Source organism: Engystomops pustulosus, chromosome 4 (genome assembly GCF_040894005.1).
Source record: "Engystomops pustulosus chromosome 4, aEngPut4.maternal, whole genome shotgun sequence".
Classification (NCBI taxonomy): Eukaryota; Metazoa; Chordata; class Amphibia; order Anura; family Leptodactylidae; genus Engystomops; species Engystomops pustulosus.
Genome location: NC_092414.1, coordinates 97732266 through 97753266, shown reverse-complemented (window position 1 = coordinate 97753266; position 21001 = coordinate 97732266). Strand labels below are relative to the sequence as shown.

The 21001-nt window shown below is 39.9% G+C and overlaps 1 protein-coding gene across 3 annotated transcripts in view; it reads left to right on the top strand.

Annotated features, from left to right (window-relative positions):
- Positions 1-17367, top strand: part of TMEM117 (transmembrane protein 117) — a 257186-nt gene extending 239819 nt beyond the window's left edge. For all 3 annotated transcript variants that reach the window (XM_072146849.1, XM_072146851.1, XM_072146852.1), the window contains exons 7-8: positions 5091-5220; positions 14015-17367. In XM_072146849.1, coding sequence (XP_072002950.1) covers positions 5091-5220; positions 14015-14640 — 756 coding nt within the window. In that variant the 3' untranslated portion in view covers positions 14641-17367. The remainder of the gene's footprint in view (positions 1-5090; positions 5221-14014) is intronic.
- The last annotated feature ends 3634 nt before the right edge of the window (positions 17368-21001 follow it).

The following is a 21001-nucleotide window of genomic DNA, read 5'->3' as shown; positions in this document are numbered from 1 at the left end:
CAGCGTCTGGGGTATAGACAGCTGAACGCTGCGCATTCAGCTTCTGGGGTATAGACTCGCCTCCGTCTCAGAAGCACGGTGTTCACCCGGCCTATCAACCCAGCTTGGGTCTGTCACCTCATCATCCTCCGATCCCTCAGTCTGCTCCCCCCTCGGACTTCCTGCCCTGACAACAACTTCACCACTGTCTGACAACCGTGTCTCCCCATCGTTCGACACCTCTTTACACACTTCTTCCACTACCTCAACAATGTCATCATCACCCACAGACTGCGACTGGTGGAAAACCTGGGCATCGGGAAAGAGCTCAGCAGCAACCGGACAAGTGGTTTGTGACTCTGGGAAGGGTCCAGAAAACAGTTCCTCAGAGTATGCCGGTTCAAATGCCAAATTTTCCTGGGAGGGGGCAGACTGGGGGGAAGGAGTCTGAGGTGGAGGAGCTGAAGGAGTGCTGATTTCGGTGACATGGGTGGACTGCGTGGAAGACTGACTGGTGGACAAATGGCTAGAAGCATTGTCCGCAATCCACGACATCACCTGTTCTCACTGTTCTGGCCTCAACAGTGCTCTACCACGAGTCCCAATAACTTGAGACATGAACCTAGGGAGTGCAACCCTGCAGCGTTCCTCTGCTCCCTCATCAGCAGGTGGTGTGTCACCCCGCCCAGGACCACGGCCTCTTACCCCTGCAGTAGTTGGACGCCCACGCCCTCGTCCTCTACCCCTACCCCTAGCCCTCGGGTTCAACATTTTCAAAATTAAAGTGTAAACTGTAAATTTATTTTGTGTTTTTTTTGTTTTTTGTTTTTTTTTTGTGTGTGTTTTTTTAATGTTTTTGTATATTTTTTTTTTAACAAAACGATCAGAAGAAATCACACAGCAACCACAGAAGATGATGATGATTGCTATGGCTAGTTTCTAACCTACACTGACAGCACACAACTGGATTTTGTGCTGTGCCTGTGACTTTAAGTTTAAAAAAAAAAAAAAATCGTCAGACTGTGCCTAATTCAATCAAACCCCTAATAAATTGTCCCACTTAGGTGTTTGAGATGGATATGTGTGTCACTAACAGCTAAATAGAACGTTCGCAAGTCTCCCTGCAAATTCGTCACAATATGGTACTAGCTGCACTACTAGTGCCAGCAAGCCCAGCCACAAGCAAAAAAAAAAATATATTCTAGCCCTAACAAGGGCTGTTGGGTTCTTGTAGACTCACTCCTGACTAACAGTAAGCTAATATAACACCCTAACACTATCCCTGCAGCAGCAGCAGCTCTCTCCCTAATGGCATCCAGATGGAGAATGATGCGAGCAGCGCGGGCAGGGGCTAGTCTATTCCAGGGTCACCTGATCAGGCCAGCCAACCACTGCTATCGACGTGTAAGTGTACCACGTGATGCTGGGTGAAATGCAGAGTCTCCTGGCTTATGATTGGCTCTGTTTCTGGCTGCCAAAAATCAAAACGGCGGGAGATGCCATTTTCTCGAGCTGGCGAAATATTCGTCTGAGCAACGAGCAGTTTTGAGTACGCTAATGAGCATCAAGCTCGGACGAGTGTGTTCGCTCATCTCTAATAGTCATCAAATATGAGTCAGAATCAAAAGTGCAATGTAATACAAAATCACTAGGCAAACAGCCAGAGAATCACACAAGACATAGAGTGCAAATAAAATCTTCTTATCAGCATTTTATACATTATAGAATACATGTTATATATAACATATTAACAATATTCTTATAGTCTGAGTATAGTTTTCTTTGATTTTGTACTTCAGAAGTTTTCCAGATTATGAAATCCAGTCTAGTAAGGACAACACATACTCTAATTATATGGATCCAATGATCCTTGAGTCTTGGTTTATACCTCATAGATTGTTTCAGTGTCAGATTTATCTGTTCTGAATTGTGTCATAAATTGAGGTTCCTTTCTCTGTTTATTTTTGTAAATGAGATTGTCTGTTGCTTGTAGATATGTCATGTCAGTGAGGTTGTTCCGAGATAGAAGACCGACACGAGCAAAGGTCAAATTTCAGTATAAATGGTAAACTAGATTCCCATTAAATATATTTCCTTTGGTATTGTAAACAGTAGGACCAAAAATATAGGAGTTCCCATTTCCCTTTAGGCCCTTTAGGCTTAATATGGAAGAATTTAATAATCTAAATGTTTTATAGCTGTTTAAATGGAAGTGATGCTGAATTGCTATGGTCTGTTCCTATTCTGGCAGATTAGAAATGCCATATACCAGGCAACAAAGCATCAGAATACACTGTTTGCCGAATCCACACTGGGTTTCAGATTGGGGTTGCATACGGTAATATTTTATTCAGTTAAAACAGTAATAATGAGACAATTAGATCCAGGGCTGGCCCCAGCCCTAGGCATACCTGGGCAATTGCTGGGGCCAACATAAGGCTGTACATAACGAATCCATAGGGGTGAGGGGGCTGTATCTAATGAATCCATAAGGGGTAAGGGGAGCTTTATATAAAATAACCATGAGGTAACTGTATAGAAAATAACAATGAGGGGGCTGTTTGGTATGATAAACTAGGGTATATTGTAGGAAAGGAAAATTTCTGAATTTTTAATGCCTCCATGTGATTTCACTGCAAGGGGGCCTACTGAGGCTCTGTCGCCCTGGGGCCTACTGAAACCTGGGCTGGCCCTGATTAGATTCATCAAATATATCTCAATTGATACATTTAACCTACATGAAGCCTATTCGAACAGGAGCCAGGGTGTCAGTATGAAAATATATATAATGTTAACTCATCTACAAGCATTTGATGTCATGTGAGTAAAAATGTGGGCAGGTGCTCTGGAGCAACTCGTCTTTCCTCTGGGACCTTGTGCTCCTGCATCTCCACAAAGTAATGTTGTGCATTGCTAGTGCTATAAATTGTCATTACATTATGATATCCCCATTTATAGTATATTGTGTATTTTATATTGGTAAAAGGATACTGTATGAATTTGTGATTTCAACTGCAAAAAATTACATCCTCTTACTTTGATGTGAAAGAAAATATAGTCAGGCAAGACACAGATAAGTAGTTTGCCCAGACAAGGGTTGAGATATATATCTCAAGGCTTATTTCTTCAAGAAAAAGAATTCCCAAATGGGCTGAAATCACGGTATCCAGTAGAGAATGAGATTCTGAAATTGTTGAACTGTTTTTTAAAATTATGGAAATGTAGCAGAAGATAATTAAAGGGAACCCGTCACCACTATTTTCACAAATACAGGTAGTGACAGGTTCCTATAGAGCTCTAATAACTATTTGACACCCTGCTTGTAGCTAAAAATTATGCCCCTGAGATTCCCATATATTCAACTTTATAGTTTTATCTGGAAACTAAGCTTGGCTACATGGAGTCCAGGTGGGCATGGCCTCCTCAGGCTCAATCCAGCAGCTCCTCCCCATCCCTATCTCTGTATGCTGCTATAATGTCATGTGACCAGGGTGACATCATCGCAGGTCCTATAGTTTTTGTAGCATTAGGAACTGTACACTAAGCATATATGTCATGAAATCACAGCATATTTTATCACATGAAATCACAGCAGCCTGCATGGAGAGGAGTAGAAGTCCATGGAGACTGCTGTGATGGTTTTATGTGGTCAGATATGTACATGGGGTATAGTTTTCATATTAAGTAGCTCAAGGACCTTTGATGATGTCACCCTGGTCACATGACATTAGGCCACGCCCGGTCAGATAGTTACTAGAGCTCTATAGGAACCTGTCACTACCTGTATTTGTGAAAATAGTGGTGACGGGTTCCCTTTAAGCAAAAAGTAATTGATGTAAAGAATCAATCCAAAAGATACTATTTAAAAGGAACTTATGACAGCAGGACTGTTTTAAAAGTACCCTGGTTCCCACAGACACAGTAAAGTATAATGTAAATCTGTTTCTACAAAATCTATAACTTTTATTATGATATAATTTGGATTAAACTTTACCTGGCTCCCTGTGTAGATCACACCCTCATTTAATCTAATTTATATCATTAACCATAAAAGTTAGAGACTTTGTAAAAACAGTTTTATATTATTGTTTACTGTGTCTGTGGGAACCTGGGCACTACTAAAAACAGCACTCTGGTCTTAGGCTCCCTTTGAGGCTCCTTGGTGTTTTTGATTGAAAAGACAACACCATTTTAAATTATTTTTGCAAGATTGGCTATTAAAGGCTTTGGTCTATTCACATATAAGATTTTGTGCAGATTTCAGCTATAGCCTCCCTCAGTTTTCCAGGAGAAATCATAGTAAATATGGCGGACTGGGGTGTTCACCCCAAAGTAGCAAGGGGGCGGAAAATTAAAAAAAACTGGCGAAAACTATCCTTATACATGCATTGTCCACCAAAAAACTGGTTTGCTGCGATATAAGTAAAGATATTAAAACTTATTTCATGTTCAATCTTTTCCCCATGTATGGAGCAGTATGGTGCCATACACGAGTGGCACCACATCGCTCTGTGCACCTATTGCCGTCTATGGGGATGTATGTACGTCCGCACGCATGTAGCCGCACATACATCCCCCTCACGTTCGTGTAAATTGGGCCTTATACTGATTTTTTTCCACAAATTCTATCAATCCTTAAAGTTCAGCATTTTTCATGTCATAGGTTCACTTTAAGCATGCAGTTAAGCGGTTGTCCAGCAAATAATTGATATTGTTTGAATAATGAAAAGTTATACAATTTTCCTATATACTTTCTGTATTACTTGCTCACAGTTTTCTATATCTCTGCCTGCTGTCCTTCCATAGAAAGCTTCATTGTTTACTTCCTGTGGATAAAATATGTCCATGGTCAAGTGATAGGCTGGTGCACCAATGGTTAGGATCATGCGGCTCTGATTACTCTCTGTGATATAACGGCTCGGGCACCTGTGTGACATCACGCGACCAAGGACAGCTTTCTATCCACTGGATGTAAACATAGGAGCTTTCTATAGAATGACAACAAGCAGAGATGTAGAAATGTTACATAAACCACATCAATTATTGGCTGAAAGTGGACACCAACAGATTTTGCATTTATTAATGAGCTTTTCCTTTGCTGGACCTTTCAGGACTGGGAATTCCCTCACTTCATGGGCGATGTGGATGTCAATCTCCCCGGTTTACCAACCTCTCACATGCAGTTTAGAGTTCCACACTGCCAAAGAATATTTAAAGAAGAATATCATATACATATAACAGGTATGTTATGTGATGCTATCCTGATTGAGGATGTTATCATAAGTCTTGTGAGTCATATAAATTAATTTATACTATATTATGTTTTTTAGAAGCATACTAAGTTATTGTAATACACTAGACGCATATTAAATTTTAAATATGCAGCATGTTATGTACATATGTGTTTGCGCATGCATACAGTATGGTGTCACCTCTAGTCATTGATTTAGTGATAATTGCTCAATCAGATATACAATATACAGTACTTAAGGAAACATTATTTACTGTATGTAAAATAGTTATTTTCTCATAAAGAACCAGTCCTAGGCCTTTTATAATGAAACAATGGCACAACAAAGCTTTTATAAGTTTTAGTTTTTTCAAAACTGCTGCAGCAGTACAACATAAATTTGACAGATTGACTATGCCAAAGTTTCTTTTATAATGTCACATTTGAAAGAGAAAAAGAGAACAAAGTCGCGGCCACTCACCATAAAAGACTTCTTCTTTATTGTATCCTCATATACATACGGTGGCACAGGCAAGACGGGGTAGGGGTGGGAGCAGGGGGTAACACAAGGCAACAGCCGTTTCGCGCCGTCCGGCGCTTTCTCTAGCCTCCATGAAGTGGCGTCCACACCTGATATTTAAACTAACAGGTAGGGCGTCACTTCCTTGCAGCCTAGCAACCAAAGACGCTCCTAATCAGGAGCGAAAAAAACACTGTGTTTGTATAGAGCATTACACAAAACGAGCTAAAAACAATTGCATTAGCGGAGAAATCGAATTTACTTATATAGCGGATATAGGGAAACATTGAATAGACCTTGTTTGTATTGAACTAGGCAATATATAGTGTGTCGACATGTAGGCGAGGTATGCAAATTTCTTTTTATGTTTTTTCACTCTCTAACAGCTGCGGATAGACCGCAGAATAACAAAGACCGGGGCACTAGATAGCATAAACACATCAAGCATACGTTCAACTACAGAAAGACTCCCATGTCATTTTTGTCATTAAGACCTAGGGGGCCCATTGCATTTGTTTTCATGATCCACCGTGCCTCCCTCCTCAGGAGATCCCTATGGCGATCCCCACCGTTCGGTGGTACTGGTACGTATTCTATACAGCCAAAACGAAGTGTTTGTGTACTACTTCCGTGTACTCTATTCATGTGCTCAATGAGTCTTGGGGCGCCCTTACCACTCTTTACTGAGTAGCAGTGTTCGCTGAATCTGATGTACAGTGGGCGTATTGTTTTTCCTATGTAAAAAAGTCCGCATGGGCATATGATCACATAGACCACAAATTTTGACTTGCAAGAGAAAAACTGACGTAATGGTATGTCGATGCCACCCAGACGAAGGTATTTGGTTCTTATGTTTTGATCGCAGTATCTGCATTGGCCACATTTGAAGTTACCAGAGGGGATCATTTTACTTAACCAATTGTCCCTAGGGGGTGGTAAGCGGCTACGTACCAGTATATCCTTTATGCTTTTGCTCCGTCTAAAGGAGATGAGGGGAGGTGCTACGGTGAGTTCCCTCAGTAAGGGATCTTCGGCCAACATGTACCAGTTTTTGTATAGAGTGTTTTTAATTTTTTGGGCTATGGGACTGTAGTTGAACGTAAACGTGAAGCGCCTTGAATTGTACTGCTTTCTTCTAGTGTGCTTGGGATGCAGCAAATCCTCACGTTTACGGGTAGCTGCTTTGTTAAAAGCCTCTTCAATGGTCTCATGGGGGTACCCCCTCCTCAAGAGTCTCCCCCTGAGATCGTCCGCTTGTGCCCGAAAGGATTCTTCACTACTGTTGATCCGCCTTAGGCGGACGAACTGACTATATGGGACGGAGGTTTTGACATGTTGTGGATGATAGCTCTCGTGATGCAGGAGGCTATTTGTGGCCGTGTCTTTTCTAAAAACAGTGGTGGATAGAGAAGAGTCTTTAACTTGTACTAGTACATCTAGAAATTCGCATTGTGTCTCTGCAACCTTATAGGTGAACAGCATATTCATCGCATTATCATTGATGTATGACATAAATTCTTGAAACATTTTTTCTGTACCTGACCACACCACAAAAATGTCATCCACATATCTTAAGAAACAGTGTATGAATTTAGCAAAACGATTTCTTGCTGAGAAGACATATTTGTCTTCAAATACAGCTAAGAAAACATTGGCGTATGTGCAAGCCATGGGCGTACCCATGGCTGTGCCATCGATTTGCCTGAACCACTGGTTCTCAAATTGAAAGGTGTTGTTGGTAAGAATGAAGCGAATAGCGTCACAAACAAAATCTACAAGACTAATATTCCGATTAGAGTTAAGTAGTACCTTTCTCACTGCCTCTATCCCTATATCATGGGGGATTCTAGTATAGAGGCTTTCCACGTCTATTGTGGCTAGTTTGAAGCCATCCTGCCATGGGACATTTTCTAAGTTCCGAAGGAAATCATTTGTGTCTTTTAGGTACGTAGGGATTTCGTGCAGAACTGGTCTTAAGATCCAGTCTATGTATCTGGAGAGGGACTCCGTAATGGAACCCACTCCTGCCACGATAGGGCGCCCTGGAGGTGACTGTAGGGTTTTATGAATTTTCGGGAGGAAATACCACCCTGGTTTCTGTGGATGTGACGGGAGGAGTTTTTCTGCAAAGGTCTTACTCAATAGATCTTTCTCGATGCCTTTTCTAAGGAGGGCGCACAGATTTGCTCTAATTTTAAAGGTAGGATCTGTTGGTAGTTTTTGATAAATACTAGAATTGTTGAGTTGCCTATATGCTTCTTTTTTGTAGTAGTCCCGGGACATAACTACTGCATTACCCCCTTTATCTGCCCTTTTAATTACTAGGGTCTCATTGTTCTTTAACCATTTTAGGGCTGTTTTTTCGTTCTTAGTTAGATTATCTTCGTCTTTTTTGTATATTAGGGCTTTCATGCTCTGTAAGACTCTCTTATAAAATTGATCTAACGCTCCACCTGGTGGAATAGGGGGATTAAATCTGGATTTATTTCCACCTCTGAAGCCGACCTCTGTTTCGGGGCCGGGATTGGGGATGTCCTGTTCTTCTATGTCCATGAGGGACAATAGAAGTTCTCTATCCTGTGAATCTAGTGGTTCATTCACCATAAACCCGAGGGGACCTATTTGTACTGGTTGCTCTCCATCTTTTTTGGGGGCACATGCTTCAGATTTTACGGAACTCCCACTTCTAGTCTCATTTATTGAAAAAAACCTCTTCAGGTTAATGTTGCGTACACCCTTGAAGAGATCTATTTCAAAGTCGACGAAATCGAACTCATTGGTAAGACAAAACCCAAGGCCTTTAGACAACACTGAAATACATGCAGGATTTAAATCAATATTTGTAAGGTTAACTACTAGTAGACCATCGTCATTAGTCTCTTTATCTGTCGCGCTAAGGGTTCTTTCTCCTATTGTCGCCACGACACTTGCTTCCTCTTTTTTCCTTGTCCTTTTTCCACGCCCCCTCCTCGTGCCTTTCCTAAAGGGCCGCTCTTTTCTGTGGTTATAGATGGCTCGGATTGAGAATTTTGTGCTCGATTTCCAGTTCCTTCGTCGGAAACACTCGAATCGGAATCTGTTGTCCAATAATCGCTAGGCTTCTTCTTACTATTGAACCTTTTACGGATTTTAATTTGTCTCTGACTGCCCCAATCGAAGATATTGTCATTATCGAAGTCGTGTTTGTCTCTTATGAATTTATCTTTCTTCTTTTCTTTCACTTCTGCTTGAATAGGCACGAGGCGTTTCTCCAATTTTTTAATGAACGTAGTAAATTGTTGCTCTGTTAGTCTTGTTCTTAGTTCCAGTTTTGTTTTGCATAATTCCTCTGTCACCGACGCATATTCCCTTTCGTTCCTAGATAGCACGAGTCTCATTAGGTTCAGAGAGTGGTCAAGGTGGAGTTTTTTCCACTCGGTCAGAAACGCGGGATCATCTTTGAATTGTGAGGCGTTTTTGAACACTCTAAGTCCTCTTGGGACTCTGTTGCTGGCATCGTAGGAGCGCAAAGAATTGACGGTCCAAAAAATTCGTACTTCGCGTTCTGCCAAATTAAAAATCCTTTGCTCGAGGACCTTAGTGCTCAGAACCTGTAGTTCGTCTTTTTGGTTACATTGAGCAAAAAACTCCCCTGCATCCTCTCTACCCGTCTGCAAGGCCACGTCTTCGGTCATCTCAATATTATTAGGATCGATTGCAAAATTCTCCATTTGAGGAAGAAAAAAACAGTCGTTTTCTAGATGTGCTCTCCTTCGTTTGTAGAAAGGTACGATAGATTCACAAAAAGAAGGATATGAAGGGGCACTATCTAGGACGCTTCACGACAATAACTAAGTATAACGATGCATTTAACTTGAGATGACGTCTGTAGTAGTGGAAGTCGAATGGTGGTGCTCAAACGTATGGTGCCTATTCAAGCAGAAGTGAAAGAAAAGAAGAAAGATAAATTCATAAGAGACAAACACGACTTCGATAATGACAATATCTTCGATTGGGGCAGTCAGAGACAAATTAAAATCCGTAAAAGGTTCAATAGTAAGAAGAAGCCTAGCGATTATTGGACAACAGATTCCGATTCGAGTGTTTCCGACGAAGGAACTGGAAATCGAGCACAAAATTCTCAATCCGAGCCATCTATAACCACAGAAAAGAGCGGCCCTTTAGGAAAGGCACGAGGAGGGGGCGTGGAAAAAGGACAAGGAAAAAAGAGGAAGCAAGTGTCGTGGCGACAATAGGAGAAAGAACCCTTAGCGCGACAGATAAAGAGACTAATGACGATGGTCTACTAGTAGTTAACCTTACAAATATTGATTTAAATCCTGCATGTATTTCAGTGTTGTCTAAAGGCCTTGGGTTTTGTCTTACCAATGAGTTCGATTTCGTCGACTTTGAAATAGATCTCTTCAAGGGTGTACGCAACATTAACCTGAAGAGGTTTTTTTCAATAAATGAGACTAGAAGTGGGAGTTCCGTAAAATCTGAAGCATGTGCCCCCAAAAAAGATGGAGAGCAACCAGTACAAATAGGTCCCCTCGGGTTTATGGTGAATGAACCACTAGATTCACAGGATAGAGAACTTCTATTGTCCCTCATGGACATAGAAGAACAGGACATCCCCAATCCCGGCCCCGAAACAGAGGTCGGCTTCAGAGGTGGAAATAAATCCAGATTTAATCCCCCTATTCCACCAGGTGGAGCGTTAGATCAATTTTATAAGAGAGTCTTACAGAGCATGAAAGCCCTAATATACAAAAAAGACGAAGATAATCTAACTAAGAACGAAAAAACAGCCCTAAAATGGTTAAAGAACAATGAGACCCTAGTAATTAAAAGGGCAGATAAAGGGGGTAATGCAGTAGTTATGTCCCGGGACTACTACAAAAAAGAAGCATATAGGCAACTCAACAATTCTAGTATTTATCAAAAACTACCAACAGATCCTACCTTTAAAATTAGAGCAAATCTGTGCGCCCTCCTTAGAAAAGGCATCGAGAAAGATCTATTGAGTAAGACCTTTGCAGAAAAACTCCTCCCGTCACATCCACAGAAACCAGGGTGGTATTTCCTCCCGAAAATTCATAAAACCCTACAGTCACCTCCAGGGCGCCCTATCGTGGCAGGAGTGGGTTCCATTACGGAGTCCCTCTCCAGATACATAGACTGGATCTTAAGACCAGTTCTGCACGAAATCCCTACGTACCTAAAAGACACAAATGATTTCCTTCGGAACTTAGAAAATGTCCCATGGCAGGATGGCTTCAAACTAGCCACAATAGACGTGGAAAGCCTCTATACTAGAATCCCCCATGATATAGGGATAGAGGCAGTGAGAAAGGTACTACTTAACTCTAATCGGAATATTAGTCTTGTAGATTTTGTTTGTGACGCTATTCGCTTCATTCTTACCAACAACACCTTTCAATTTGAGAACCAGTGGTTCAGGCAAATCGATGGCACAGCCATGGGTACGCCCATGGCTTGCACATACGCCAATGTTTTCTTAGCTGTATTTGAAGACAAATATGTCTTCTCAGCAAGAAATCGTTTTGCTAAATTCATACACTGTTTCTTAAGATATGTAGATGACATTTTTGTGGTGTGGTCAGGTACAGAAAAAATGTTTCAAGAATTTATGTCATACATCAATGATAATGCGATGAATATGCTGTTCACCTATAAGGTTGCAGAGACACAATGCGAATTTCTAGATGTACTAGTACAAGTTAAAGACTCTTCTCTATCCACCACTGTTTTTAGAAAAGACACGGCCACAAATAGCCTCCTGCATCACGAGAGCTATCATCCACAACATGTCAAAACCTCCGTCCCATATAGTCAGTTCGTCCGCCTAAGGCGGATCAACAGTAGTGAAGAATCCTTTCGGGCACAAGCGGACGATCTCAGGGGGAGACTCTTGAGGAGGGGGTACCCCCATGAGACCATTGAAGAGGCTTTTAACAAAGCAGCTACCCGTAAACGTGAGGATTTGCTGCATCCCAAGCACACTAGAAGAAAGCAGTACAATTCAAGGCGCTTCACGTTTACGTTCAACTACAGTCCCATAGCCCAAAAAATTAAAAACACTCTATACAAAAACTGGTACATGTTGGCCGAAGATCCCTTACTGAGGGAACTCACCGTAGCACCTCCCCTCATCTCCTTTAGACGGAGCAAAAGCATAAAGGATATACTGGTACGTAGCCGCTTACCACCCCCTAGGGACAATTGGTTAAGTAAAATGATCCCCTCTGGTAACTTCAAATGTGGCCAATGCAGATACTGCGATCAAAACATAAGAACCAAATACCTTCGTCTGGGTGGCATCGACATACCATTACGTCAGTTTTTCTCTTGCAAGTCAAAATTTGTGGTCTATGTGATCATATGCCCATGCGGACTTTTTTACATAGGAAAAACAATACGCCCACTGTACATCAGATTCAGCGAACACTGCTACTCAGTAAAGAGTGGTAAGGGCGCCCCAAGACTCATTGAGCACATGAATAGAGTACACGGAAGTAGTACACAAACACTTCGTTTTGGCTGTATAGAATACGTACCAGTACCACCGAACGGTGGGGATCGCCATAGGGATCTCCTGAGGAGGGAGGCACGGTGGATCATGAAAACAAATGCAATGGGCCCCCTAGGTCTTAATGACAAAAATGACATGGGAGTCTTTCTGTAGTTGAACGTATGCTTGATGTGTTTATGCTATCTAGTGCCCCGGTCTTTGTTATTCTGCGGTCTATCCGCAGCTGTTAGAGAGTGAAAAAACATAAAAAGAAATTTGCATACCTCGCCTACATGTCGACACACTATATATTGCCTAGTTCAATACAAACAAGGTCTATTCAATGTTTCCCTATATCCGCTATATAAGTAAATTCGATTTCTCCGCTAATGCAATTGTTTTTAGCTCGTTTTGTGTAATGCTCTATACAAACACAGTGTTTTTTTCGCTCCTGATTAGGAGCGTCTTTGGTTGCTAGGCTGCAAGGAAGTGACGCCCTACCTGTTAGTTTAAATATCAGGTGTGGACGCCACTTCATGGAGGCTAGAGAAAGCGCCGGACGGCGCGAAACGGCTGTTGCCTTGTGTTACCCCCTGCTCCCACCCCTACCCCGTCTTGCCTGTGCCACCGTATGTATATGAGGATACAATAAAGAAGAAGTCTTTTATGGTGAGTGGCCGCGACTTTGTTCTCTTTTTCTCTTTCAAATGTGATTCTATGGACTGTTTTCTGCCATACGTTTGAGCACCACCATTCGACTTCCACTACTACAGACGTCATCTCAAGTTAAATGCATCGTTATACTTAGTTATTGTCGTGAAGCGTCCTAGATAGTGCCCCTTCATATCCTTCTTTTTGTGTTTCTTTTATAATGTGACATGCACTGAAAAATGATAGTGCTCATTCCTGATCCTGGGCATAGCAATAAAGTTGTCAGATTACTCCATCCTTTATGTCCCTTTTGTGCTAATATGTATAAAATCAATACATAAAGATACATACATTTTTTCAGGACCAGAGCTATCAATCTCAATGCAGCCATTTCTGTAAGAACTGGGAATCTGTGGAATAGCCTGTCTTAGGCTATTCAAGAAGGGTCTAGATGGCTAGATGCCTTTTTGCATCTAAATAACATTGACAGTTATTACCATGAAGATAAGATTCTTAAGTATACTCAGGATAACAAATTAACACATTCTCTAATGTGGCTGAGATGTAGCAGTGCTGAGAATTGTAATTGTGTGTAATATACATCTCATGGATCTCATTATCTCATCTCTGATCTGTCTCATCTCTATTTCCATGTGTCAGATACTAGTACAATGTTCAGAAGCTAAATTAAAGTGTATATAAACCTGTACCCTGATCATCTAACCACATTGTCAGTACACTGTATCTCACGTCACTAGAGGGATCATAATGTGTCTGCTTGAACAGTCCCCTCCCACACACTGGAATTTTACACTGACCAGCCTAGGGAGTTATAGGTGCTAAAACAGCAATAAAACTGAGTAAAATTATAAAAAGTAAAGGGTTAAAAATTATCTTTATTGTGTAAACATCACTAGTTGATTGAAAATTGAGAATTTTCTTTCATGAGCAAACCCCTTTAAATCCCTTCTTCATCCAATCCCTTCACTGCCTTGGTTGAACTTGATGGACATATTGTAAACATAATGGGCTGCAACAGAAGTATCCAAGTAGTAGTTTTTCGTTACTGTCATTTTGCATTTTATTTAACACCTTATTTTTATAATGTTCTTCCATGCAGGTAAATGGTTCAACTATGGCATTATATTCCTTGTATTAATTCTTGATCTCAATATGTGGAAGAATCAAATCTTTTACAAGCCTTCTGCCTATGGCCAATACATAGGCCCTGGCCAGAAGATATATACAGTTGAAGATACTGAAAGCTTACAAAATCTTAATCAAACAACTTTGTCATGGGAATGGCGATCAAACAATACTGACCCATATACTAATAAGAGCTATGTTGATGGGGATATGTTCTTACACAGCAGATTTATAGGAGCAAGTCTAAATGTGAAGTGCTTGGCTTTTATTCCAAGTCTTATGGCATTTGTACTCTTTGGCTTCTTCATTTCAATATTTGGAAGATTTCAGAAAAGTGAACAAGGAATGGAGAATAAAGATAAATCTTACAAACGCATAAACAGGAAATCCCCTTCTGAACACAGCAAGGAAATGGGAATGACCATAGAAAACCTGCAGGCCGTTGTAGAGGAACCCTTATGCCTACATGATCCAACACTTCTAGCTCCAAGGACAAAAGAAAGTGAAACCCTGTCTTACCCTCCAGCAAAAGAATCTGATCTTTCTTCTCTAACCCAAGTGGAGCCAGCTTCAGATATTGTTCCATATGATGATATTTAACAATGTCACAAGCAATAGTTGCAATAAGTATATGTGTGTGTCTATATATATATCTATATATATGTATGTATTCATGTATGTATATATATATATATATATATATATATATATATATATACATTTACAAAGTGCTCATACATTCTGAATTAATCTGGTGCTCAAAAGAGTTACAACCTGCACATTTTTGTATTTTGCTATATGTGCCTATGTATGACATTCCTTAAAGAAATATGCCCTGATGTAGAAAGGTGTCCTGATGTAGAAGACTACCCTGTGATACTAAAGCTTCAACCAGTCTCCTTGCTGGCACTGATTTATAAATATCTTTTGATACTGCATTTAAAATAAAGTGTTCCATGTACTGTATGATATCAGAAAATGGAGCTCTCACATCTTCATACACATCGCCACTCCAGTCCATTAACACTTTTTTTTCTTGCTTGCTTTCTAGCTTGTAATTTTTATTTTTTAACCACTTTACTCCGTTTGTGAATTTGAAGTGGTCTGAAAGCTGCTAGGTGGAAGCCAAGCTGCTGTGACTCATTTCCTCCCACCCCTCTCCCTACAAAAGGCTTCTGTGTAAACTGACACCTGAGTGAGCTTCTGTCTGTGTTGGACTGTGACTTGTTAAAATTAACTTACCACATATACTCGAGTATAAGTCAACCCGAGTATAAGCCGATGTCCCTAATTTGGCCACAAATAACAGCCTCGTCCATTAATGAAATGCCCTGCAGCAGACCAATAGTAATAAAATGCCCCTTGCAGCCCCCGTAATATTATGCCCTGCAGCAGAGCCCCTAGTATTGAAATGCCCCATGCTGACGCAGCCCTCCAGTAATGAAATGCTAACGCAGCCCCTTAGTAATGAAATGATGACACAGCCCCCTCGTAATGAAATGCTGACGCAGCCCCTAATGAAATGCTGATGCAGCCCTCCTAAATAATGAAATGCTCTTTAGCCTTCATAAGGATAAAATGCCCTTTAGCCCCCTTATAACAAAATGCCCTACACTGATGATGAAATTCCCTGCAGCACCTAATGATGAAATGCCCTGCAGCCTACCCCCCACTTATGAAATGCCCTGCAGCCAGCCTCCCCTACTGATGCAGCCAGTCTTACCTAGTGATGAAATGCTCTACAGTCAGCCCCCCTACTTATGAAATGCCTTGCAGCCAGCCCCCCCATTGATGAAATGCCCTGCAGCCATCCCTCTATTGGTGAAATGCCCTAAAGCCAGATCCCCTACTGATGAAATGCTCTGCAGCCATCCCTCTTTTGGTGAAATGCCCTGCAGCCAGATCCCCTACTGATGAAATGCCCTGCAGCCAGCCCTCCCTACTTATGAAATGCCATGCAGCCAAACCCCTACTGATGAATTTCTCTTCAGCCCACCCCCTACTGATGACATGCCCTGCAGCCAGCCCACACTACTAATGACATGCTCTGTAGTTACCCCCCCCCCCCCCCAAAATAATGAAATGCTCTGCAAGATACTTTTTAAAGGAGAGAGTCCATGGATAACAAATATAAGAAGATTACTACAGTCACAGTCATCTATGAGTTATTGTCCCTGGTTTATCATGATGGATTTTGATGGTAGATATCCTCTAAGGGTGAAGTTATTGCTGTTGAATTACAAACAGTGAGTGTATCTTTCCTGACATATTTGTTGTAAGTAGCAGGTGTGCATAGGACGGATACAAATACACCTTAGTGGTTACAATCAATAAACAGCAATATTTCCATAGCAACTGTAAAGGCCAAATGTAGCCATTTATTTTCTGAAAGGGTGATGAAAAAGTTGCAATTTGTTTCTTTTTGAGTTACATCTGTCTCACAGGGCTCCTATTTTGACTGTAAAGTTCCATTTTATTCAGTTTTTATAATCTCCACAAAGAGGCTTGACCCAATAACATGGTAACATTATACTGTTCATCTGGGATTAGCTTTTTAGGATATGCATAAAATAGAGACAGATAAAGAAGCAAGTGGATGGAGAGTCTGGTAGGGCCAAGCCAGTTTGCTTATTTTCCTGATTATAATGGAAGGTTAAAACATTTGTCTTACAAACAAGGATATGGAAAATACGTCTAGGGATTCAGGAAGAAGAAAAGGGGGACAAGCAGCAATCCCTTGTATATGCAGTAATTATTTTTGTGGCAGTATCGACCAGCACTTTAAGAATTCTTATTTTCTATGCCTGTCACATCTGTTTTTGCCCTGAATTGTAAATCATGTATTTATGGATGGGAAATAAAGTAGTACATAACATGTAAGCTATTATCATATTGGCTTCTATAAGTTATGGTCATACTTAATGTACACAAAATAGTAAACTCTTGGAATTTTTTAGATGTGTGCCTTGATTGTAAAATATTTTTATAAGCCACATTTTAAAATGTATTTTTAAAGTTCTTTTTATGTTGTATTTATTTTTTCTCATGATTTGTGTAATACTCTGGCACAATAGCAATGGATTTCAGTACACTTGTAGCTCAGTTTGAAGCAAGGGTTTACAAGCCATTTATTGTTTGGTAAAGTGAGTACATGTGAAGAAGTAGTCAAATACACTATGCAATGTACATTGTCATGTATATGTTAGTTTTAATGGTCTTTAATCTGAAGTATCATCATTTCAGAAATTCAGTAGTTAAAGGGAAAAAGTCACCAGGGACTCTAATTTTCACTAAAGAAAGGTTGTAGAAGACCATCACACCTACATTGTAAATATGCCTTTCTACTTTCTCTAAGCATTTGCATTACAATATAATTGTGAGTTATAACTTACCTTGCACCCTGACAGAATCCTCTATGTAGTCCGCGGTTTGGATACATTTCAAAAAACAACATGTGACTTGTCTGTGTTACTCACTCCTTAGTTTTTGGTCCCCCACCTTTGTGCTCCTGTACAGCTCCGGTGAGGTCACAGCCCGGTGAGATGACATCAGTGGGGGAGGAGCTGTAAAGGAGCACAAAGATGGAGGCAGCCTGCAGTACAGACAAGTCACATGTTGTTTTTTGAAATATATCCAAACCAAAGCCCAACCCCTAGGACTACACCAGGGATTTTGTCAGGGTGCAAGGTAAGTTATAACAAAGAATTATATTGTAATGAAAATGCTTATAAAAGGCAGAGAGGCGTTTTTGCACTGCAGGTGTGATGGGCTTCTACAACCTGTTTTTTTGGGAAAATTAGGTCCCTGGTGACAGGTTCCTTTAAAGAGTTTTTTTGGGACAGGAGTGACCAAAGAAAAAAGTGTACATATCATGCTCCATTAACAGTCCCAATATTTTGTCAGCCTGCTGCTAGTACTGAAAACCACCAAAATATTCTAATTAGGTGCTGGAGCATTGTAAGTACACTGCATGTTTTTGTCAGCCCTGTCCAGGATTCCTGGAAAAACTGATTAAAATAATTTTGTGTAAAGATTTTACTTCCCTGCATCTGTGTGCAAGTCAAATGTAATGTTATTAATGTGTGACGTAGTTGGATTCCCAGGTAATTTTAGCTTTGTGTTAGGTTTAAGAACATTTTCAATATCATAGTAGAGCATAAGACTTAACATTTACAATGGCAAATAATACAGTAAGTAAAATGTAAAAGTAAAGTGTAAGTGTAACTAAGTAGATTATGTTACATTATTTGAGTTATTACAAGAAACTAAAATAAAGATTGTGAAAGTATGTTATGATTGTTTTAAGAGTCTTAGATGTGTGTAAAAAGAAGAAGAAGGAATATGGAAGGGAGTAATTTGGGAACTGGATTCAGAGAGGACAAACAAGATAGTTAACCCTAAACACCAGCCCTCAAAATTCTCTGCCTGCCTGCCTCTGCATCTCCAAGGCACAATGGTGCAACTAGGAGACCGTCCCTCCCTACACCAAAGTTAACACATGAAACATATGGATAAACAATCCAACAAATAATAGAGGTCACCAAGCTAAGTCACAACAGAGAGTGAATGCAGCTCAGAATCATTAGACAGCAGTTAGGATCCAGAAAACTAGCCGAACTTAAGATATCAAAGAGCAAGTTTCAAATAACTAGAAGATGAGGAGCTGACAAGAATGAAAAGGGGTTAGGAATGATGGGTGATCTCAAAACCCTGCTCTCCAAGGTGATTGGATTAGGGCTCAGAGATCCAGATAGCACAGCGTGGAGCTGCAAATCACCAAGGGTTTACGACTGAAGGAACAAGTTAGGCTGCAGAAAATTAATTTAAAAATTCTAAATTCAATGGCATGAATGTATGAATGAATTGGCTTTATATAATGTGTCACTGAATAAAGTATAATCTATACTGTGCCCTCTAATAAACTAATAATATACATAGTTCAGTAATTCTGCATTATTATATACATATACATATTTGAGTTTGGTTCCTTGCCTACAATATTTATTATTTGGAACAAGTGTTTATGTATAGCATAAATATCTTTTCTCCAAACCATCTTTATGTTTCTCTGTTTAGAATTGTATTTCGATGATCTTCCCACATTCTACATGGAAATGTAGAAGTAACTAAGAAGAGCTGTGAAGGATGAATGTACAGAGGGGCAGCAATTAGTTTATACTGTCTTATGATCTATTTATGGAACACAATGTTCTTAATAAACTACAGGTGCTAAGACACAGTGACAAGCTTAATTATGCAAAATCTGACATTTTAGAGGTAGAAAAAATACAGCACATTGTATAATTAAGCAGCAACCTGCACTTTATGTAAATTAATATACGTTCCATATTAACTGTGTATGATTCAAGGAAATGCACATTCAATGCTTAAGGAATAGTAATAATAACACAATCTTGCACACAATAATTGTCGGCTAAAAAGCATAGACCCTTATTACTTATCCAAAATATAAAGCCATAACAATATGTTCATTCCATAATTTATATGCATTAACCTACATACAGAATTTCAACAAGACTGACTTTTGTTACTGGCAATCTATTAATGACGCTACGCATACTGAGGGATGTATTGCACACAAGGAAGGTAGTCAGTGAATACAATAGTTATCAGACAAAAGCAGAAGTGACATCTAGGGACTTACATGTGATTATCTGCTCCATCAGGAAAAGGACTTCGATTTCTTCAGTCCTCTGATAAAAGGTGATGCACACTGTGCTCCTAAATAATACATACCCATAATGTATTATAATAAAAATACTTTACCCACTACATTAGTATATACACTATCCATCATCATTTCATTGTTCTATGGATGGAGTCCCCCTGAATTAATTATATAAACTGCAACCCCCTGAACTGACATATAGCACCTACAATAAATGATTGTATATATATTGTTCCACCTAACAACTAATTAATATTGAGTAAGCTTAAATATAGCATCGGCACAAAGTATATTGTGCCTTCTAATTAATATTTATACATTCCACATAATTCATTTATGTAATATTTACATTGACATCATATATATTTCAATCCTCCAAACATCTAATCAATATAGAGCACCCCCAAGTAATACATGCAGTCCCTTAATTTATATACAGCCCCCATATATATATATTATATATACACATGTTATTCTTTTTTCAGTAATTCATTTCAAAAAGTGCAACATTTTCAAGTGTTTATTTATGTTAATGTTGATGATTATGGCTTACAGCCATGTCATTTCCTCTGAAAATTTGAAAATTATATAAAACGTACACTTACAACATGAAAGCTCAAAGTTTGAATATTATAACTAAATGTAAATAGTTATTTTAAAAAATAAATAACCACAATAAATCATGATTTATTATTTATTATGACACATCTATTAAAATACTCCATTAAATATGTACCAGATTTTTTGGACCAGAAGACTTTTTAGCAAGGAAAAATCCTGCTATAAAGTAACTGCGTCTTATAGTATGAAGGTCAGGAGGATCCAGCACTGCCAGACCCTCCTGACCTGTAATCGAGATTGGGTGACAGGCTGACGTAGCTCTTCACCTGATCTCCTAGAGAACAGAGCCTCCGAACTGCTCTCTCCCGATAGTAACTACAAGACCTGGAGTGATGTCAGAAGCATGTGACTGATCACAAGCCTTAAAGGGGTATTCTCGTCTGGGCACTCACATTCAGTTTCATTAATCTGCCATATATAAACATTTCTTCAGCTGGATGTTATTAAAAAAAATGTTCCTGTGTGAAGATAATTTCTCATATATGTAGTCATGGGGTCCCTTAGAAACGAGATAGCTTCCTCGGATACGGCCACCTCTACTGGAGAGATTGCACAAAGAAACAAAAAGTTTTTGTATATGAAATGTCCAGGAGTTACTGTAGGTCCCGCAGCCGTCCTGTGGTAATGATTGCTAAATCCTGGTGGTCCGGC